Below are 19051 nucleotides of genomic sequence, written 5' to 3'. Positions count from 1 at the left end.
AATGACATAGAGAAGGGACTAGAAGCAAACAGCAGAAGAAGCAGAAGCAAAGAAAATACAGCTGAAAAAAAAACAGAGCAGAAAGCCTAAAAATGTAAACACAAAATTAGTGCAGAAAGTACATGAGTAGATATCTCTTACTGGATAGAGCTGGAGGAAACACATCCTGAGGAACATCGGGATCTTCTTGTTTACAGTCCTGTGGGAGAAGAGGACGGGGACATCTCTCTGGTGTTGTCCTCTTACTGGATAGACCTGGAGGAGACACATACAGGGACTGAATTCATTCCTTACATACAGATAATTATAGGCCGTGTGTATTTAGTCCTGTCTGTTACCTGGTGATGTGAGGGGCTGGGAAACCTCCATCATGACGTCCCTGTACAGATCTTTGTGTCCTTCTAAATACTCCCACTCCTCCATGGAGAAATAGACGGTGACGTCCTGACACCTTATAGGAACCTGACACATACAATGATACCGTCACCCCCGATCCCTTCATAGCGTTACTGTATAATGTCCCAGCATTCCCAGCAGTGTCACCTCTCCAGTCAGCAGCTCAATCATCTTGTAGGTGAGTTCTAGGATCTTCTGGTCATTGATGTCCTCATGTATCGGGGGGTGAGGTGGAGGCCCCGTGATTGGGCTCAGGGGTCTTCCCCATCCCTCAGACACAGGGGCCTGACAGCGCTCACTAGAGGTCTTCTTCACTACTGTGTAATCCTGGTTATGGAGAGACACAGTAATAAATCTCACTATAGACATTTCCAGAGTCCTCACCTCTCCAGTTCTGTCCATCTGTAAATGTTGCTTTACACGGGACGATATATCATGCGATCGCACCCGCCCCCGTCGTTTGTGCGTCACAGGCAATTTGTTGCCCGTGGCGCACAAAGTCGTTAACTCCCATCACATGTACTTACCTCCCGCACGACCTCGCTGTGGGCGGCAAACATCCTCTTCCTGAAGGGTGAGGGGCGTTCGGCATCACAGCGACGTCACACAGCGGCCGCCCAATAGAAGCGGATGGGTGGAGATGAGCGGGACATAACATTCCGCCCACCTGCTTCCTTCCTCATTGCCAGCGGGACACAGGTAAGCTGCAGTTCATCGTTCCCGCGGTGTCACACGGAGCGACGTGTGCTGCCCCGGGAACGATGAACAACCGGCGCATAGAAGGAGGAACGACATTATGAAAATGAACGACGCGTCAACGAGCAACGATAAGGTGAGTATTTTTGCTCGTTAACACTCGTTCGTAGCTGTCACACGCTACGATATCTCTAACGATGCCAGATATGCGTCACGGAATCCGTGACCCCGACGTCATATCGGCAGACATATCGTAGCGTGTCACGCCGCCTTTATTCCCATAGATAAGAATGGTGTAATGTGACATCATCAGAATCTCTCACCTCTCCAGTAAGCCGGAAGAGGATCTCTAGGGTGAGGTGTAATATCCTCTCCGCCATCTTGTCCCTGTCCTTATCCATCCTTGATAGGTGAATTAGGAGAATTTTCTTATATAGAAGATCTCCACTGAGAGGATTCGATATTGTAGGGACCTGAATGGGGAGAAGATGACGATGTAACATCATAAAGAATCCTGTACAGTCATATAATTACTGTAGACTTTATATGGCATGAAGGAGAAGACAATTCATGGTTTTGGGGCTGCAGGAATCGAAATGAAGATTTTTGATCCAATAATATTAAGAAGCGGCTTTTACTTGTCATGTATGTGTACCGCCCCGCGCTCGGCTGCAGCCGAGACGCTCGGATCCGGGCTCGTCGGTGGGTGGCTCGAGCGCCTCCGGACCCCAGGTCATTTCGCTCTGAAAGGGGACTGGCGCTTTGGAGGGGACGTAGGTTTACGGCCGGGGCCGTGGTTTGGTTAAGTTCGTGACGCCACCCACGGGTTGTGGTGAAGATGGGCACCACCGCTGCTGTTTACTGGGCACCCGGGGGAGATGTTGCGCAGCAAGGTGTTAACCCCTCCGTGGGTAGGGGTGATGGCCCCGGGACCCGTTCGGGAGGCAGGTGTTTGTGTGGGGCGGTGCAGGGCGGTGCACGGCCAGAGGCGACTGTTGTACTCACGGTGATTGACACACACAAGTATCTGTTAAACCAAGATGATGGTGGTCGGTGCCGGCTGCGTCTGGTCCCCCACCCGGTCGGTGGTCTCTGCCTTTCTCCTGCACCGTGTTGTGTAGCTGTTGACTGCCTACGCTTCCGCGACTGGACTCCACTCCCCAGCTTTGTGTATGTCGGGAGAGCTCTGTGCCCGCAGACGCTGGCCCGTGGGATCTCTATGCCTGAGCGGTGGCTTTCTTTCCCCCTCGGTGGGCTGTTGTTTTCAGTCGGGACTTGGGTGGGAAAGGATTTAAAGTCCAGACCTCAGTCAGTTAATTAACTTAGTCCAGTAGTTTCTGGATCTCGTTTCAGGCTCTGAATACCCCCCTTTGTGCTCCGGTTTCCAGTCGTTTCCCCGGTTCGGTACTGGCGGGCCACTACCCTGTCCCGGTCCCTTACGGTTCCACCGAGCCATCTTCCCAGCTCCTGCAGGCTGAGGCCACCACCTGCCTCCTAGCCAAGAGGTACCAGGGCTCCTACCCTGTCAGTGAGTTGCACACCTGACACACAAGCCTGCCTCTAGACTTGAACTTCAGGACTAGACTGACTGAACTCCAAAACTAAACTGCTCTGTTTTCCTGCCTCAGGCTCTCTGAACTCCTCGGTGGGCGTGTCCAACCACCTGGGCACACCCCCTTGTGTGTCCATCAAGCCCTGAGAGAGGTGACTAGGGTTTTAAGGTTGGCTGATGACACCTTTTTAGGGGACAGGTGTTATGCAAGGGCCTATCTGTGACTACCTGGCTAGTCCAGGGCGTCACATATGGCATGTGACTATTTTATAATATTCATTGGTTTGCTTGTTTTGGTTTTTTGTTTTTTTATTTTTTTTTGTATGTTTGCAGGTTTTTAGCTTTCCAGATTTTTTTGGCTGATTTTTAAACTTGCTTTTATTTTTAAACATTTGCAAAATTACTGCATAATAATGACACTGAAAAAAGACGTGGGTGTGTGGGTGGACGAGAAAACCAACCAGTGCCAGGAAGCTGCTGCCAAGGCAGATAATATAATAGGATGCAGTGAACGAAGCACAGATGCTCCGGACAAGAACAGTTTTGCCTCTATACAAGTCACTAGTGCGGCCACACTTACAATATTCTGCACAATTTCGGGCTCCAGTGAATGAGGAGGACATAACTGAACTAGAGCGGGCGCAGAGAAAAGCGACCAATAAAGGAATGGAAAAATGGCAATAGGAGGACAGGTTAGCAAGCTTGGGGTTATTCATTTGGAAACACAAAGGCTACGGGGCGATTTTATTACAATCTACAAGTATATCTGGGGCATTACTGAGATATTTCTAATGAGCTTTTTACAACTGAGGCCTGCAATGATGACAAGGAGGTTCAATCATAATCACAGATGGGGATTCTCTATTGTAAGAGCTTTGACAATATGGTGAACCATTATGTGATAAATGTTGATAGACTACAAAAATTCAAGGTGGGCCTGGATGCCTTCATTAAAACGTATATTATTGCAGGTTATCAGTACTAGATTTTGTGATGGGACATTGATCCAGGCAACTAGTCTAATATTTTTAGTCATGAAGGAATTTTGCCCCTTGTAAAGGTATTCACACCCCCGAAACGTTTCCACTTATTTTAGCATCATACCCACAAATGTAAATGCCTTTTTTGTGATTTTATGTGATATACCAGCAATAAGTAATAAGTATTTGTGAAGTGTAAAGGAAATGATGGTTTTCTAAATATTTAAAACTATAAATCTGAATATTGTGACGTGTATCTGTATTAAGCCCCTTGTAGTATGATGCCCCTGAGTGACCAATTGCCTCCCGAAGTCACAAAATTAGTAAATTGTGTCACCTGTATCATTTCTTCTCAGTATAACTACAGCTGTTTTGTGAAGATTTCACAGGTTTTGTTTGAGAACATTAGGGATCAAACAGCATCTTGAAAACCAAGGAACCCATCAGACAGGTCAGGGATAAAGTTGTGGAGAAAAGTAAAGCAGGGTTTGACTATAAAAAAATAGCCAAAGCTCTGAACATCTCACTAAGCACTATTCAATCCATCATCCAAAAATGGCAGGAGTATGGTATGGAGACATGAGGGTCATTGGGTACGGTTGTACGCTGGCCTGGCTGTCTTAAGAAAGACCGCTCAGACCAGGGCTCATCCCACTGAACTCCCACACTCCTTCCTTGTAGGCAGGACACTACTCAGACAACACAGGGTGAGGGAACCACACCTTGGTAAGATTTTATTTGTTCACCAACAGGCAAACACGTATCGTACATTTCCAGAAAGAACACAAGGTGGTACAAGCGACAGAGTCTCACCCATCTGTTGGCTCACGAGGGATTAGAATCTTTGTGACTTCGGGGCTTCCTGGGCTAACTATCCCAGTCAGCAGAACCCTGGTTTTAACGAGCACCCACTGAGAGGAGATAGCGGCAAGCTTAAGGCCCAGTCACACACAACGACTTACCAGCGATCCCGAAAACGATGCGACCTGATAGGGATCGCAGGTAAGTCGCTGGGAGGTCGCAGGTGAGATGTCACACAGCCAGATCTTACCAGCGATGCAGGAACAATACAGGTCACAGTAGCGACCTGTATAACGATCTCAGCAGTCACTGTGACCCTGTCACACAGTGTCAAACACAGCGATGTGTCCTGCCCAGCAGGACATCGCCTTTGAAGAAAATGACCTGGACCATTTGGCAACGACTAGCGATCTCACAGCAGGGGCCTGATCGCTGGTAAGTGTCACACATAACGAGATCGCTAACAGGATCGCTACTGCGTCACCAAAACGGTGACTCACCTGCGATCTCGCTAACGATCTCGTTATGTGTGACAGTACCTTTAGAAAGATGACTGAGCACAGCAAGATATGTAGCCAGTCAACTGAATGATCCTAACCTGCGTTCTCCAGGCACAATTGTGGGCTCACCAATAAGCAGTGAAGCACATCTGTGATCCTCCAGCTGAAAATGTGGATCTTAGGCTGATGTCCTGCAAAATGAATGTGGTGACAGGAGCAAAGCTCTTTTTATACCCTCAGTTTTCATTTCAGGTTATTGTGTCTTATAGGATTGATGGGAGATGGCTGTTCTCTCATTGATTCAGTTCAATCTGACTTCATAATTTTCCTGTGATTTATGTAGTCAAAGAGGCTGAGGTAATCATTATTTAACAGACAATAGGGCTCTGGTCAGTCTGACATGAAACAATGGCCAACTTCTCTTACTTTGCCAATCAAAGGCACAATATTTGTGGCCTAATTAAGAACAGTTCACCCTTCACACAAATCTCCAGATGCTTGGTTGTCACATAAAGCACAACTGCAAAACGACAAAGACATGGCCGTCTACCTAAACTGACATCCCAAGCAAGGAGAGCACTAATTATAGAGAAGCAGCCAAGAGGCCTGTGGTCAAATGAAAAGCAGCAGAGATCCAGAGCTCAGGGGGAGAATCTGTCCACAGGACAACTATAAAGGCCACTTTACACAAAACGACATCGCTAACTAGATGTCGTTGGGGTCACGGAATTTGTGATGCACATCCGGCCTCATTAGCAACGTCGTTGCGTGTAAAATGTACGAACGACCGCTAACAATCAAAAATACTCACCATATCGTTGATCGTTGACACGTCGTTCTAATCTCTAATATCGTTGCTGCTGCAGGTACGATGTTGTTCGTTATTCCTGCGGCAGCACACATCGCTATGTGTGACACTGCAGGAACGAGGAACAACATCGCACCTGCGGCCGCCGGCAATGAGGAAGGAAGGAGGTGGGCGGGATGTTCGTCGCGCTCATCTCCGCCCCTCCGCTTCTATTGGGCGGCTGCTTAGTGATGTCGCTGTGACGCCGAACAAACTGCCCCCTTGGAAAGGAGGCGGTTCGCCAGCCACAGCGACGTCGCTAGTCAGGTAAGTATAGTGTGACTGTTCCTAGCTATGTTGTGCGCCACGGGCAGCGATTTGCCCGTGACGCACAACCAACGGGGGCGGGTACGCTCGCTAGCGATATTGGTACCAATATCGCAGCATGTAAAGTGCCCTTAAGTCATAAACTCCACAAATTTGGTCCCATGGAATAATGAATATTTTTAAAAGCAAAAGAATAAGAATTGAAAATTGCTTCACAGACGCCTTCATCCAATTTACCTGAGATAGAGCTGTTTTATAAAGTAGAAGGGACAAAATGTCACCTCTAGATGTGCAAAGCTGGTAGACACATCCCTCAAGAGACTGGCAGCAGTAATTATAGTTAAAGAAGTTGTCCAGTTACCAAAACTGTTTTTTTTTTTTCTGATAAATCTTGCTAATATGTGCCCCTCAACACATCTATTATGTTTTTTCAGCAAAATTGCCTTTTATTGTGCACTAGCAGCACATGCTCATTGCTGGCTCCAGCTCTGATGGGGTTAATCTCTCCTCTGACTTCCTGTGTTCAGTTCCTACAAGTCCCAGAATTCTTTGTGGCTCTAGGGCGGTGTCTAGCTTATCTAACACACCCATTGTGTCTAATACACCCACTCTGCTCCCACCCAAACCCTCCTCCCTGCCTCTTCCCAGTGCATGCACTGAGAGCAATCATACAGAGACAGCAGCAGCTCTACACAGCCAGGGGAAGAAAGTGTGTGTGCGCGTATATACAGTGTGTGTGTATATACAGTGTGTGTGTGTATATATACAGTGTGTGTGTGTGTGTGTATGTGTATATACAGTGTGTGTGTATATACAGTGTGTGTGCGTATATATACAGTGTGTGAGTGAATGTGTATGTCATACTCACCTGTCTGCAGGGTCCCGGTGCCATGCCTGCTTCCAGCCCCTGTCTCGGTACCGCCGCTTCGGCTGTGTGCAGTCTCCCCGGGGCAGGACCTTGCTTGCAGGACCTGGCGGTGGATCACCTGATGCAGTCACCTGACGCATCAGCTGATCGTAGTCTCGCCGGCTTTTTCGCGCCCGGCCGGCTATCAGCTGATCCTGCCGTCAGGGGACTTCATCAGCTGATTACCGGCAGCTCCTGCAGCGATGGGCCAGGATCAGACTCCGCTGCAGGAGCTGCCGGTAATCAGCACAGACGTGAGTATTTATTTATTTATTTTTTTTTGCACTGATGTATCAGCTGATTGTATAAACGGCTTTTATACAATAAGCTGATGTGTGATGTGATTCACGTAGTTTAACCTGACACATCATCTGATCGCTTTGCCTTGGACGGCGCGGGACCCTAACCCAGGATTACTGCGGAGGGGGGTTTATTTCAATAAAGATGGAGTCACTAATTGTGTTGTGTTTTATTTCTAATAAAAATATTTTTCTGTGTGTTGTGTTTTTTTTTTATCATTACTAGAAATTCATGGTGGCCATGTCTAATATTGGCGTGACACCATGAATTTCGGGCTTAGGGCTAGCTGATAATATACAGCTAGCCTTAACTCCATTATTACCCGGCTAGCCACCCGGCTTCAGGGCAGCTGGAAAAGTTGGATACAGCGCCAGAAGATGGCGCTTCTATGAAAGCGCCATTTTCTGGGGTGGCTGCGGACTGCAATTCGCAGTGGGGGTGCCCAGAAAGCTTGGGCACCCTTCACTGTGGATTCCAATCCCCAGCTGCCTAGTTGTACCCGGCTGGACACCAAAATTAGGCGAAGCTCACGTCATTTTTTTTTAAATTATTTCATGAAATTCATGAAATAATTAAAAAAAAAAAAGGGGCTTCTCTATATTTTTGGTTCCCAGCCGGGTACAAATAGGCAGCTGGGGGTTGGGGGCACTGCCTGCTGTACCCGGCTAGCATACAAAAATATGGCGAAGCCCATGTCATTTTTTTTTTTCTTTTTGGGTAAAAAACTGCATACAGTCCTGGATGGAGGATGCTGAGCCTTGTAGTTCTGCAGCTTCTGTCTGCTCTCATGCATACACTAGTGAATGGAGGATTCTGAGCCTTGTAGTTCTGCAGCTGCTGTCTGCTCTCCTGCATACACTAGTGAATGGAGGATGCTGAGCCTTGTAGTTCTGCAGCTGTTGTCTGCTCTCCTGCATACAATGAACATTTTGAATAAGGAAATGACATCAGACCTTTTTTATTTTTTTCATCAACAATCTTTAATGGCATTGTGCACTGATTAAAAATGCAGTGAGCAAAAACGCAGCAAAAAAGGCACCAAATCGCGGCAAAAACGTGACATGCAGCACCGCAGGTGACAGAGCAGAGCAAGTTGGTGACATGCTCTGCTCTGACACATAGTGTGCTGCATGTCACTGTATCCACTCTGGGACTTGTTGTGCAGGTGACCGGATGATACATGTCACTAACTTGCTCCACTCTGTGACTTCTGCTGCATTGTTCCAACTGTATACACTCTCACCTGAACAAGTCTCAGAGTGGGGCAGTTAGTGACATGTATCATCCGGTCACCTGCACAACAAGTCCCAGAGGGGTGAAATATAGTGACATGCAGCACACTATGTGTCAGAGCAGAGCATGTCACTCTCTCCACTCCACTGACCTCACAGCCCGTACACGCTGCGATGGATGCAGGGGGACACAGAACAAGTAATCGGCCGACACTGGAGTCATCTGATTACTTGGGATGAATTGAGCAGTAAAATGCTCTGGTGCTCGATGGGCGAAGCCCATGCCGATTTTTTATTAAAAAAAATTCATTAAAAATAAAAAACCAAAAAAATCACATTGTTTGTGGGCTCCCGCTGCATTTTCTATTGCTAAGGGTAACCAAAGCAGCTACTGGCTGCTAGCCCCCGCTGCTTGGTGTTACTTTCACTGTCAATAGAAATGCAGGGAAGCATTTTTTTTTTTATAAAGGTTTTTCCCTGAAAACGTTTTTAAGAAAATGACGTGGGCTTCGCCATATTTTTGTATGCTAGCCAGGTACAGCAGGCAGCTACGGGCTGCCCCCAACCCCCAGCTGCCTAGTTGTACCCGGCTGGGAACCAAAAATATAGAGAAGCCCTTTTTTTTCATGAATTTCATGAAATAATTAAAAAAAAAAAAAATGATGTGGGCTTCGCCAAATTTTTGAGTCCAGCCAGGTACAACTAGGCAGCTGGGGATTGGAATCCACAGTGCAGGGTGCCCAAACTTTCTGGGCCCCCAACTGCGAATTGCAGTCCACAGCTGCCCCAGAAAATGGCGCTTTCATAGAAGCGCCATCTTCAGGCGCTGTATCCAACTCTTCCAGTGGCCCTGGTGGCAGGTGGCACACTGGGTAATAAGGGGTTAATACCAGCTATGTTTTACCAGCTGGTATAAAGCCCGAGATTCTTAATGTCAGGCCAAGTTTAACCTGGCCATTAAGAATCTCCAACAAAGGGTTTAAAAAAAAAAAAAAGACATCACACAGAGAAAAATACTTTATTAGAAATAAATACACAGACACAGTAGGGACTCCATGTTTATTACTCCCTCTCACCCCTCCATGATGGAGAGATTTCTGTACTGACCATGCCAGGAGAGAGCGAGGAAAAGAGAGCGAGCGGGGGGGGGGGGGGGAGTAGAGAGCGAGCGGGGGGGGGGGGGGGGAGTAGAGAGCGAGCGGGGGGGGGGGGGAGTAGAGAGCGAGCGGGGGGGGGGGAGTAGAGAGCGAGCGGGGGGGGGGGGGAGTAGAGAGCGAGCGGGGGGGGGGGAGTAGAGAGCGAGCGGGGGGGGGGGGAGTAGAGAGCGAGCGGGGGGGAGGGGAGTAGAGAGCGAGCGGGGGGGGGGGGAGTAGAGAGCGAGCGGGGGGGGGGGGGAGTAGAGAGCGAGCGGGGGGGGGGGAGTAGAGAGCGAGCGGCGGGGAGTAGAGAGCGAGCGGCGGGGAGAAGAGAGCGAGCGGCGGGGAGAAGAGAGCGAGCGGCGGGGAGAAGAGAGCGAGCGGCGGGGAGAAGAGAGCGAGCGGCGGGGAGAAGAGAGCGAGGGGGGGAGAAGAGAGCGAGGGGGGGAGAAGAGAGCGAGGGGGGGAGAAGAGAGCGAGGGGGGGAGAAGAGAGCGAGGGGGGGAGAAGAGAGAGAGGGGGGGAGAAGAGAGAGAGGGGGGGAGAAGAGAGAGAGGGGGGGAGAAGAGAGAGAGGGGGGGAGAAGAGAGAGAGGGGGGGAGAAGAGAGAGAGGGGGGGAGAAGAGAGAGAGGGGGGGAGAAGAGAGAGAGGGGGGGAGAAGAGAGAGAGGGGGGGAGAAGAGAGAGAGGGGGGGAGAAGAGAGAGAGGGGGGGAGAAGAGAGAGAGGGGGGGAGAAGAGAGAGAGGGGGGGAGAAGAGAGAGAGGGGGGGAGAAGAGAGAGAGGGGGGGAGAAGAGAGAGAGGGGGGGAGAAGAGAGAGAGGGGGGGAGAAGAGAGAGAGGGGGGGAGAAGAGAGAGAGGGGGGGAGAAGAGAGAGAGGGGGGGAGAAGAGAGAGAGGGGGGAGAAGAGAGCGAGGGGGGGAGAAGAGAGCGAGGGGGGGAGAAGAGAGCGAGGGGGGGAGAAGAGAGCGAGGGGGGGAGAAGAGAGCGAGGGGGGGAGAAGAGAGAGAGGGGGGGAGAAGAGAGAGAGGGGGGGGGGAGAAGAGAGAGGGGGGGGAGAAGAGAGAGGGGGGGGAGAAGAGAGGGAGCGGGGGGGGGAGAAGAGAGGGAGGGGGGGGGGGAGAAGAGAGGGAGGGGGGAGAGAGAGGGAGGGGGGAGAGAGAGGGAGGGGGGAGAAGAGAGTGGGGAAAGAAGAGGGGGGGGGCAGAGGTGCTCTGTCACCAACTGTCTCCACTCTGTGACTTGTGGTGCAGGTGACAGAGTGCAGACAGTTGGTCCCATGCAGCAGGACAGATGGCAGAGCACAGCGGTGACATGCCTGTCAGTGTCTTGCTGCTGGGAGGAGCAGATGATCACACTGCCCGACACCGGCCGCTCTCCTGACATCGCAGCAGAGCGGGCGGGTGGACAGTGTGATCACATACTTACGTGCAGGGGGGGGATTCAGCTGAAGAACCCACCCCCCTGTACTGCACACTGGCGCCCCGTGTCTCACCATCTGCAGGACGTTAGCCGGCTCCACAGTGACGTCCTCCGGATCCTCCCCTCGATGCTGAGCTGTGACGTGCGGTAGTCACCGCCCACAGCTCTGTCACTCAATCTGAGTGGCGCCGGCATCCTGTGACGTACCCGTCTTGTTTGAGAGCCCGGAAATGCCGGGACGTCAGAGGATGCCGGCGGCCAAAGCTCCAGGGGGTCATGTGACAGGCACTGAGCGTGCAGGATAGCGCCACTCAGTGCCAGAACTGGAAATACAAGCCAATGGAGAAAATACCTAGAATGGTAAGTAGAACTTCGACAGAAAATAAAAAAAATGGGTGAACCACCCCTTTAAAGGAGGTCCTGCAAAGTATTCCCTCAGGGGGCTGAATACTAATGCACATCACAATTTGCAGAGTTAAATTTCTTAACATATTTAGAAATTCATGTATAATTTCTTTTATACTTCACAAATGTTTGCTACTTTGTGTTGTTATCACATAAAAACCCAATAAAAAAAATTTGTGGCTCTAATGTGAAAAAATGTGGGAAAGTTCACCGGGTGTGAATAGTTTTTCTTGCATCATTTTGAAAATTTTGAATCTAAAAAATAATAAAGGGAAGACAAAAAAAGTGACTTAGAAAACACCACAATTGATGAGTCAGATGTAAGTTTTGTGGTGTGGAACCCGTTATGCAGGCAGACGGGATGTGACCGGCGGCAGAAATATTCAGGGAAGGGAAAGATTTTACACTTTCTAGATAAATCCTGTCTCTTCCCGGGATGTAACCGCCTCTAATGCCGGTGTGGCGCCCCTGACCTGGTCAGGCGCCACTGAGTACTGCACACATGCTGGGTCAGTGCTTACAGGTGATTCCAAAGGCTGAAATAGGGTGTGTACGCACAGACACATAGCAACCAGGTCTCCCACACACTAGAGGAGACCCTTGGGCAGACCCAAGAGGGGCGTTCCTCCACATCTCAGCTAGTGATGTAGGGGAGGAGCTGGAAGCTAGGTTGCAGTGGCTGTCAGGAAAAGTGAGAGGAGTAGAGCCAGTCTGATAGTGAGTGTGGTGGCAAGCAGACACACGAGACGCTAGTCAGATCCTGCACGTGGAGTAGCCGTTAGCGGGGGAGAACGGTCACCAGCAAGTTGGACAGAAAGTCACTGAGGAAGTCAGCTGGTCGTGTATGGAGACTTCTGGTGGCTAGGCACGCACGGGGAACAGGTCTCTAGAGCCAGACATCCATTTAGTGGTCTGCTAAACCTGCCGGTGAGGGGACAAGAAGTCCCGCACCAACCAAACAGAGTCCGAGCATCAGCAGCAATGAGGGGGCCCATAAGGAGGATCGAGCCTGAAGCCTTCTTCCTTGGTCCACGCTGCCAGCAAATGGGCCAGAAAGGGGAGAAAAGGCAGTTGCGACGTCCCTGGATGAATCCCACGGTACTTCAAGTCAGGGGTTATCCGAAACAAGAAGTGCTAGGAAGGCGAGTTAATGGTTAGCCTTAGACCAGCCTGCAGGAACACCTGGTTCCACCTTGTTCATCTCAGCATCGCCCAGGTTACCTCACAACAACACCTGAAAGTGAGTAAACAAGTTGAAAGACATCTTGGACTGCGACTGAGTTATTCTGCGACCTGTTGTTCCACACACACTCAAGCCCATGGGGCCAGCCTCACTCACGGGAGGCCACACCACCTGACTGCAGATTCCATCAGCCCCAGACGCTCGTTAAACCTGCAGTGGCGGTCACCCATAACCCTGACCGCAAACCGTGAGTGGCGTCACGACTTCCATGTAAATAAACCTGACATACCTGTTGCCAGCGGCAGCCAGGAGAAGCCCCTGTGGCGTCCCAGAAGGTGGAGCGATGTCCCTGGGGCGACCGCTACAGATGGGCGACACACCGGCATCACACGGCCGGATAAAAAATCATCACAGCTTCATCCAGAAAACTAGGACAAGTCTTTTCTCATTTGTCATCCATATACAATCCGGTATTTACAGCCGCTATTAATAATTTACAAGACCATTTACAGCTTCCTACATTACAGAACTGCAATGTATCCGTAACACACTGTCTGCTGTATGGTGGAGCTGGTGGGAATCTGATGGTTTGTGCAGACACAGACCTGAATGGACGAGTCTTATCCGATTTACGGAAGGCACTAGAGCAGTGATGGCGAATCTATGGCACGCGTGCTGTCGCCTGATCCTGCCAGTTTGATCTGCTGGTGCAGTCACGCCGGCAGATCAAAACTGTGTTGGAGTGGAGGAGAGATTTCTCCTCGCTCTGACACTCCTCCTCCCCCGGCTGCAGGTGTGTTGCCTAGGAGATGGAGTGAGCGGCGCAGCTGTAATCACGTCTTCTGGCCACGTGGGAACTGAGACCCAGCGGCGCGCAGCGGGGGAGCGAGTGCAGGAAGGTGAGTTGTGTGTTGCGCCTGTGCTAAGGTGGGGATGAGGGGGCCAGTGCCAGCATGGGATGGGGGGGGATGGAGGAGGAGAACACACATGCCAGCAGGGGGGGGGGGGGACACACACATGTCAGCATGGGGGGGGAAGAGAACACACATGCCAGCACGGGGGGGGGGGGGGGGGACACATGCACGCCAGGATGGGGAAAACATGCATGCCAGGATGGGGAAAACATGCATGCCAGGATGGAGGAAACATGCATGCCAGGATGGAGAAAACATGCATGCCTGGATGGAGAAAACATGCATGCCAGGATGGGGAAAACATGCATGCCAGGATGGGGAAAACATGCATGCCAGGATGGGGAAAACATGCATGCCAGGATGGAGGAAACATGCATGCCAGGATGGGGAAAACATGCATGCCAGGATGGAGGAAACATGCATGCCAGGATGGAGGAAACATGCATGCCAGGATGGAGGAAACATGCATGCCAGGATGGAGGAAACATGCATGCCAGGATGGAGAAAACATGCATGCCAGGATGGAGGAAACATGCATGCCAGGATGGAGAAAACATGCATGCCAGGATGGGGGAAACAAACATGCCAGGATGGGGAAACATACATGCCAGGATGGAGGAAACATGCATGCCAGGATGGGGAAACATGCATGCCAGGATGGAGAAAACATGCATGCCTGGATGGAGAAAACATGCATGCCAGGATGGGGAAAACATGCATGCCAGGATGGGAAAGCAGGGAAACATGCATGCCAGGATGGGGAAAACATGCATGCCAGGATGGGGAAAACATGCATGCCAGGATGGAGGAAACATGCATGCCAGGATGGGGAAAACATGCATGCCAGGATGGAGGAAACATGCATGCCAGGATGGAGGAAACATGCATGCCAGGATGGAGGAAACATGCATGCCAGGATGGAGGAAACATGCATGCCAGGATGGAGAAAACATGCATGCCAGGATGGAGGAAACATGCATGCCAGGATGGAGAAAACATGCATGCCAGGATGGGGGAAACAAACATGCCAGGATGGGGAAACATACATGCCAGGATGGAGGAAACATGCATGCCAGGATGGGGAAAACATGCATGCCAGGATGGGGAAACATGCATGCCAGGATGGAGAAAACATGCATGCCAGGATGGGGAAAACATGCATGCCAGGATGGGGAAAACATGCATGCCAGGATGGGGAAAACATGCATGCCAGGATGGGGAAAACATGCATGCCAGGATGGGGAAAACATGCATGCCAGGATGGGGAAAACATGCATGCCAGGATGGAGGAAACATACATGCCAGGATGGAGGAAACATACATGCCAGGATGGAGGAAACATACATGCCAGGATGGAGGAAACATGCATGCCAGGATGGAGGATATATACATGCCAGGATGGGGAAAACATGCATGCCAGGATGGGGGGAAACATACATGTCAGGATGGAGGAAACATGCATGCCAGGATGGAGGATATATACATGCCAGGATGGAGGAAACATGCCATGATAGGGTACATTTCCAGGATGGGGAACATGTTAAGATGGGGAATATTTACCAGGAAGGTGGACATTTACCAGGATGGGGGTACATGCTTGGAAGGGGGGCATTTACCTGGATGGGGGGTACATTTACCTGGATGGGGGTACATTAACCAGTATTGGGAACATTTACCAGGATGAAGGACATTTACCAGGAATGGGGTACATGCCGGGATGGGGGAACATTTACATGGATGGACAATATGTCAGGATGGGGTACATTTACCAGCATGGGGGAACATGCCAGAATGGGGGACATTTACCAGGATGAGGTATATTTACCAGGATGGGGCCATAATGGGGACAAATATACCAGAATGTAGGAAATATATATCAGGATGGGGGACATGTTTACCAAGAAGTGGCCCAGGAAGGGGGACAGAACTACACAATGAAAGGGGAGGGGAGCAACTCGTACGTCTTTATGGGATTTCAAGATGTTCAGACTTTGAAATGTAGATGTGGTTACAGGGTGACATCTGATTGCTTTCCATGCTAAAATCTCTGTCTAATATGCTGCAATTTTTTCCAGAAAGATCAATCCAACTGCTGTGTATGGAAAGGGCTCAGCTTCAATGTGTGGTAAGCATGCATGAGCGTGATGCCCCCTACTAAAGAGAAGACTGCAAAGGTAAGATTAAAATCAATTATTTACATAATAGGATTGGGTGGCACTTCGGGAAAAAAATTGGGTTTAGGGCTACAGTTTGGGCACTCGGCCTGTGAAAGGTTCGCCATGACTGCTCTAGAGGATGCTGGGATTATTTTCACACTCAGATTCTGTCAGTGAGAAAGAAAAATCCCCATCTGCACCGCCACATCCAATAACAATGTCTGAGGACGAGACGTTGTGTTATTTTATGGACAACACTGAAAATACAGTAGTGTGAACGAGGACTAAAAGGAATCATCAAAGCTCTTATCTCTGCTAATCCTGCCACCTTCACCGCTCTCATTACACAAGTATAACACATATAATACTGGAGGATAAAACAAGACTGAGCACAAGACCTTCACAGCCATCTACACATCATAGGGAGATTTCATGGCCCCTTCTCTCCATCTACCTGATGATCCTGAGGAACATCGGGGTCTTCTTGTTTACAGTCTTGTGGAAGAGGAGGACGGGGACAGCTCTCTGGTGTTGTCCTCTTACTGGATAGAACTGGAGGAGACACATACAGGGACTGAATTGATTCCTTACATACAGATAATTATAGGCCGTGTATATTTAGTCCTGTCTATTACCTGGTGATGTGAGGGGCTGGGGAACCTCCATCATGACGTCCTTGTACAGATCTTTGTGTCCTTCTAAATACTCCCACTCCTCCATGGAGAAATAGACGGTGACGTCCTGACACCTTATAGGAACCTGACACATACAATGATACCGTCACCCCCGATCCCTTCATAGCGTTACTGTATAATGTCCCAGCATTCCCAGCAGTGTCACCTCTCCAGTCAGCAGCTCAATCATCTTGTAGGTGAGTTCTAGGATCTTCTGGTCATTGATGTCCTTATGTATCGGGGGGTGAGGTAGAGGCCCCGTGATTGGGCTCAGGGGTCTTCCCCATCCCTCAGACACAGGGGCCTGACAGCGCTCACTAGAGGTCTTCTTCACTACTGTGTAATCCTGGTTATGGAGAGACACAGTAATAAATCTCACTCCAGACATTTCCAGAGTCCTCACCTCTCCAGTTCTGTCCATCTGTTATTCCCATAGATAAGAATGATGTAATGTGACGTCATCAGAATCTCTCACCTCTCCAGTAAGCCGGAAGAGGATCTCTAGGGTGAGGTCTAATATCCTCTCCGCCATCTTGTCCCTGTCCATATCCATCCTTCACGGGGCAATCAGGAGAATTCTCTTCTATAGAAGATCTGTACTGAGAGGATCCGATATTGTAGGGACCTGAATGGGGAGAAGATGACGATGTAACATCATAGAGGATCCGCTGTAATAATACAATTACTGGAGAAAATAAGGAGAAACATATGATGAGAACATTCTGGGGGAACATTATACTGTGTGGGGGACAGAAAGGGGCCGAGGACCGTGGGCAGAAAGGGGCCGAGGACCGTGGGCAGAAAGGGGCCGAGGACCGTGGGCAGAAAGGGGCAGAGGACTGATGGCAGAAAGGGGCCGAGGACTGGGGGAAGAAAGGAGCCGAGGACTGAGGGAAGAAAGGAGCCGAGGACTGAGGGAAGAAAGGAGCCGAGGACTGAGGGAAGAAAGGAGCCGAGGACTGAGGGCAGAAAGGAGCCGACGACCGTGGGCAGAAAAGGGGCCGAGGACCGAGGGCAGAAATGGGCCGAGGACCGAGGGCAGAAAGGGGCCGAGGACCGAGGGCAGAAAGGGGCCGAGGACCGAGGGCAGAAAGGGGCCGAGGACCGAGGGCAGAAAGGGGCCGAGGACCGAGGGCAGAAAGGGGCCGAGGACCGAGGGCAGAAAGGGGCCGAGGACTGAGGGCAGAACGGGGATGAGGACTGAGGGCAGAAAGGGTCCGAGGACTGAGGGCAGACGGGTTTCCTCACTTCCGGCCTGTCATAGTTGGGGCGTTTGTATCTATCAGACGAAAAAAACCAAAAAACTCACGATTCATAGAAATCAGCGAGAGAAAAACTCCAAGAAAGTCTCAGAGCCGAAGGGGTTAATTTTTTTTTTTTTTTTTCTATAAAACCTTTCAGGTTAAGATAGAGTGTCCACCATAGCCCTGTGCTCCCATAGGAAGACAGCATATGGTCATGTCTTAATCATCATATAAGGTTTTCCTTTAATTCAGTGTCATCACAAAAGAAAAACCATAACTGTTACAAACTTATAACCATGAAATCCAAATATACAAATCACACAAATATCTGTTTCCACTTCAAAAACTTCCACATCCCCTCTGCATCCAGTCCTCTCTCCAAATCATACTTATAATAGAAATGCAATTTCTCTAAGATCATACTGACACAATCAGTCACCTCAATCACCTCCTCCTTATACACATACAGATTTCTACAATTCCAGAGCACTTCCTTCACACAAGCCACAAATATCCACAACAATCTATCCTCCGTCCTATTTAATTTACATAACCCAAACATAATAATCTTATAAGTCAGACACTGTATCCCGGTCAATTCCATACATAACCCACTCATCTTATTCCAGACATCCTTAGCAAATTTACATGACCACAACACATGACCCACCTCCTCGTCACTTCCACACCGCTCTCTTGGACACCGTTCAGACACAGCCAACCCCTTTCTTTTCTGCACGCTCCTCACCGGCAGCACCCCATGCAAAGACATCCACACAAAATCCTTCTGTTTATTAGACAAGTCACAACGCTCCAATTTTTGCCAGACATCTTCCGCTTCTGCAGACTTCAACCCTGCAATCACGCACATCATATCATTCATACACATTCTCTTAGTCAAAACCCTCTTGTTAAGAAAGCTCAACATAGATATTTTCTCCAGATGAAATTTCTTGATAAAGGCTTCCACCCTCAAATACCACAGCGGACACAGAAAAGCAATTGGCTTACTATTGTCCTGAAAAGACCATTGTAGTCGGTTGGCCATAGTGCCGGCCAAATATCTGGCCATACTAGCAGCTTTAGTTTCCTTAGCAAATAAAGTTATTAAAAACCTAATGCAATTTAACCCAATATAAACCTCCAGGTTAGGGAAACCCAAACCCCCATTCCTTCTACTTTTCAAGAGAATCTCTCTTTTAGCTTTCTCTATGTTACTACCCCATAGAAATATAAACAATAATCTATTTATACGCCTAAAAAAGACACACGGCGGAGGAAACACCAACGCCAAATACATAATCATAGGCAATATTACACTTTTAATGACCAATATTTTCCCTGTGAAGGATAATTCACGCAGCCTCCAAAAATCCAATTTCCTCGCTATCTTACCACTCATTACATCCCAACTTTTCTCACCTTTCAATTCCTCATCC

General features: G+C 49.5%; 1 protein-coding gene across 1 annotated transcript; it reads right to left on the bottom strand.

The window, feature by feature from the left end:
• Window positions 1-1364: 1364 nt before the first annotated feature.
• On the bottom strand, window positions 1365-17737 carry LOC142278022 (uncharacterized). Its single transcript, XM_075332652.1, has 6 exons — window positions 17678-17737; window positions 16844-16993; window positions 16535-16714; window positions 16330-16453; window positions 16149-16246; window positions 1365-1565 (listed from the first exon to the last, which is right to left on the bottom strand). The coding sequence occupies exons 2-6, from the start codon at window positions 16919-16921 to the stop codon at window positions 1365-1367; spliced, it is 681 nt and encodes a 226-aa protein (XP_075188767.1). The 5' UTR covers window positions 16922-16993; window positions 17678-17737.
• Window positions 17738-19051: the final 1314 nt, after the last annotated feature.

Source organism: Anomaloglossus baeobatrachus, unplaced genomic scaffold (assembly GCF_048569485.1).
Source record: "Anomaloglossus baeobatrachus isolate aAnoBae1 unplaced genomic scaffold, aAnoBae1.hap1 Scaffold_4153, whole genome shotgun sequence".
Lineage (NCBI taxonomy): Eukaryota > Metazoa > Chordata > Amphibia > Anura > Aromobatidae > Anomaloglossus > Anomaloglossus baeobatrachus.
Note: the sequence above shows the minus strand (reverse complement) of the source record. Positions and strands in the feature narration are given on the sequence as shown.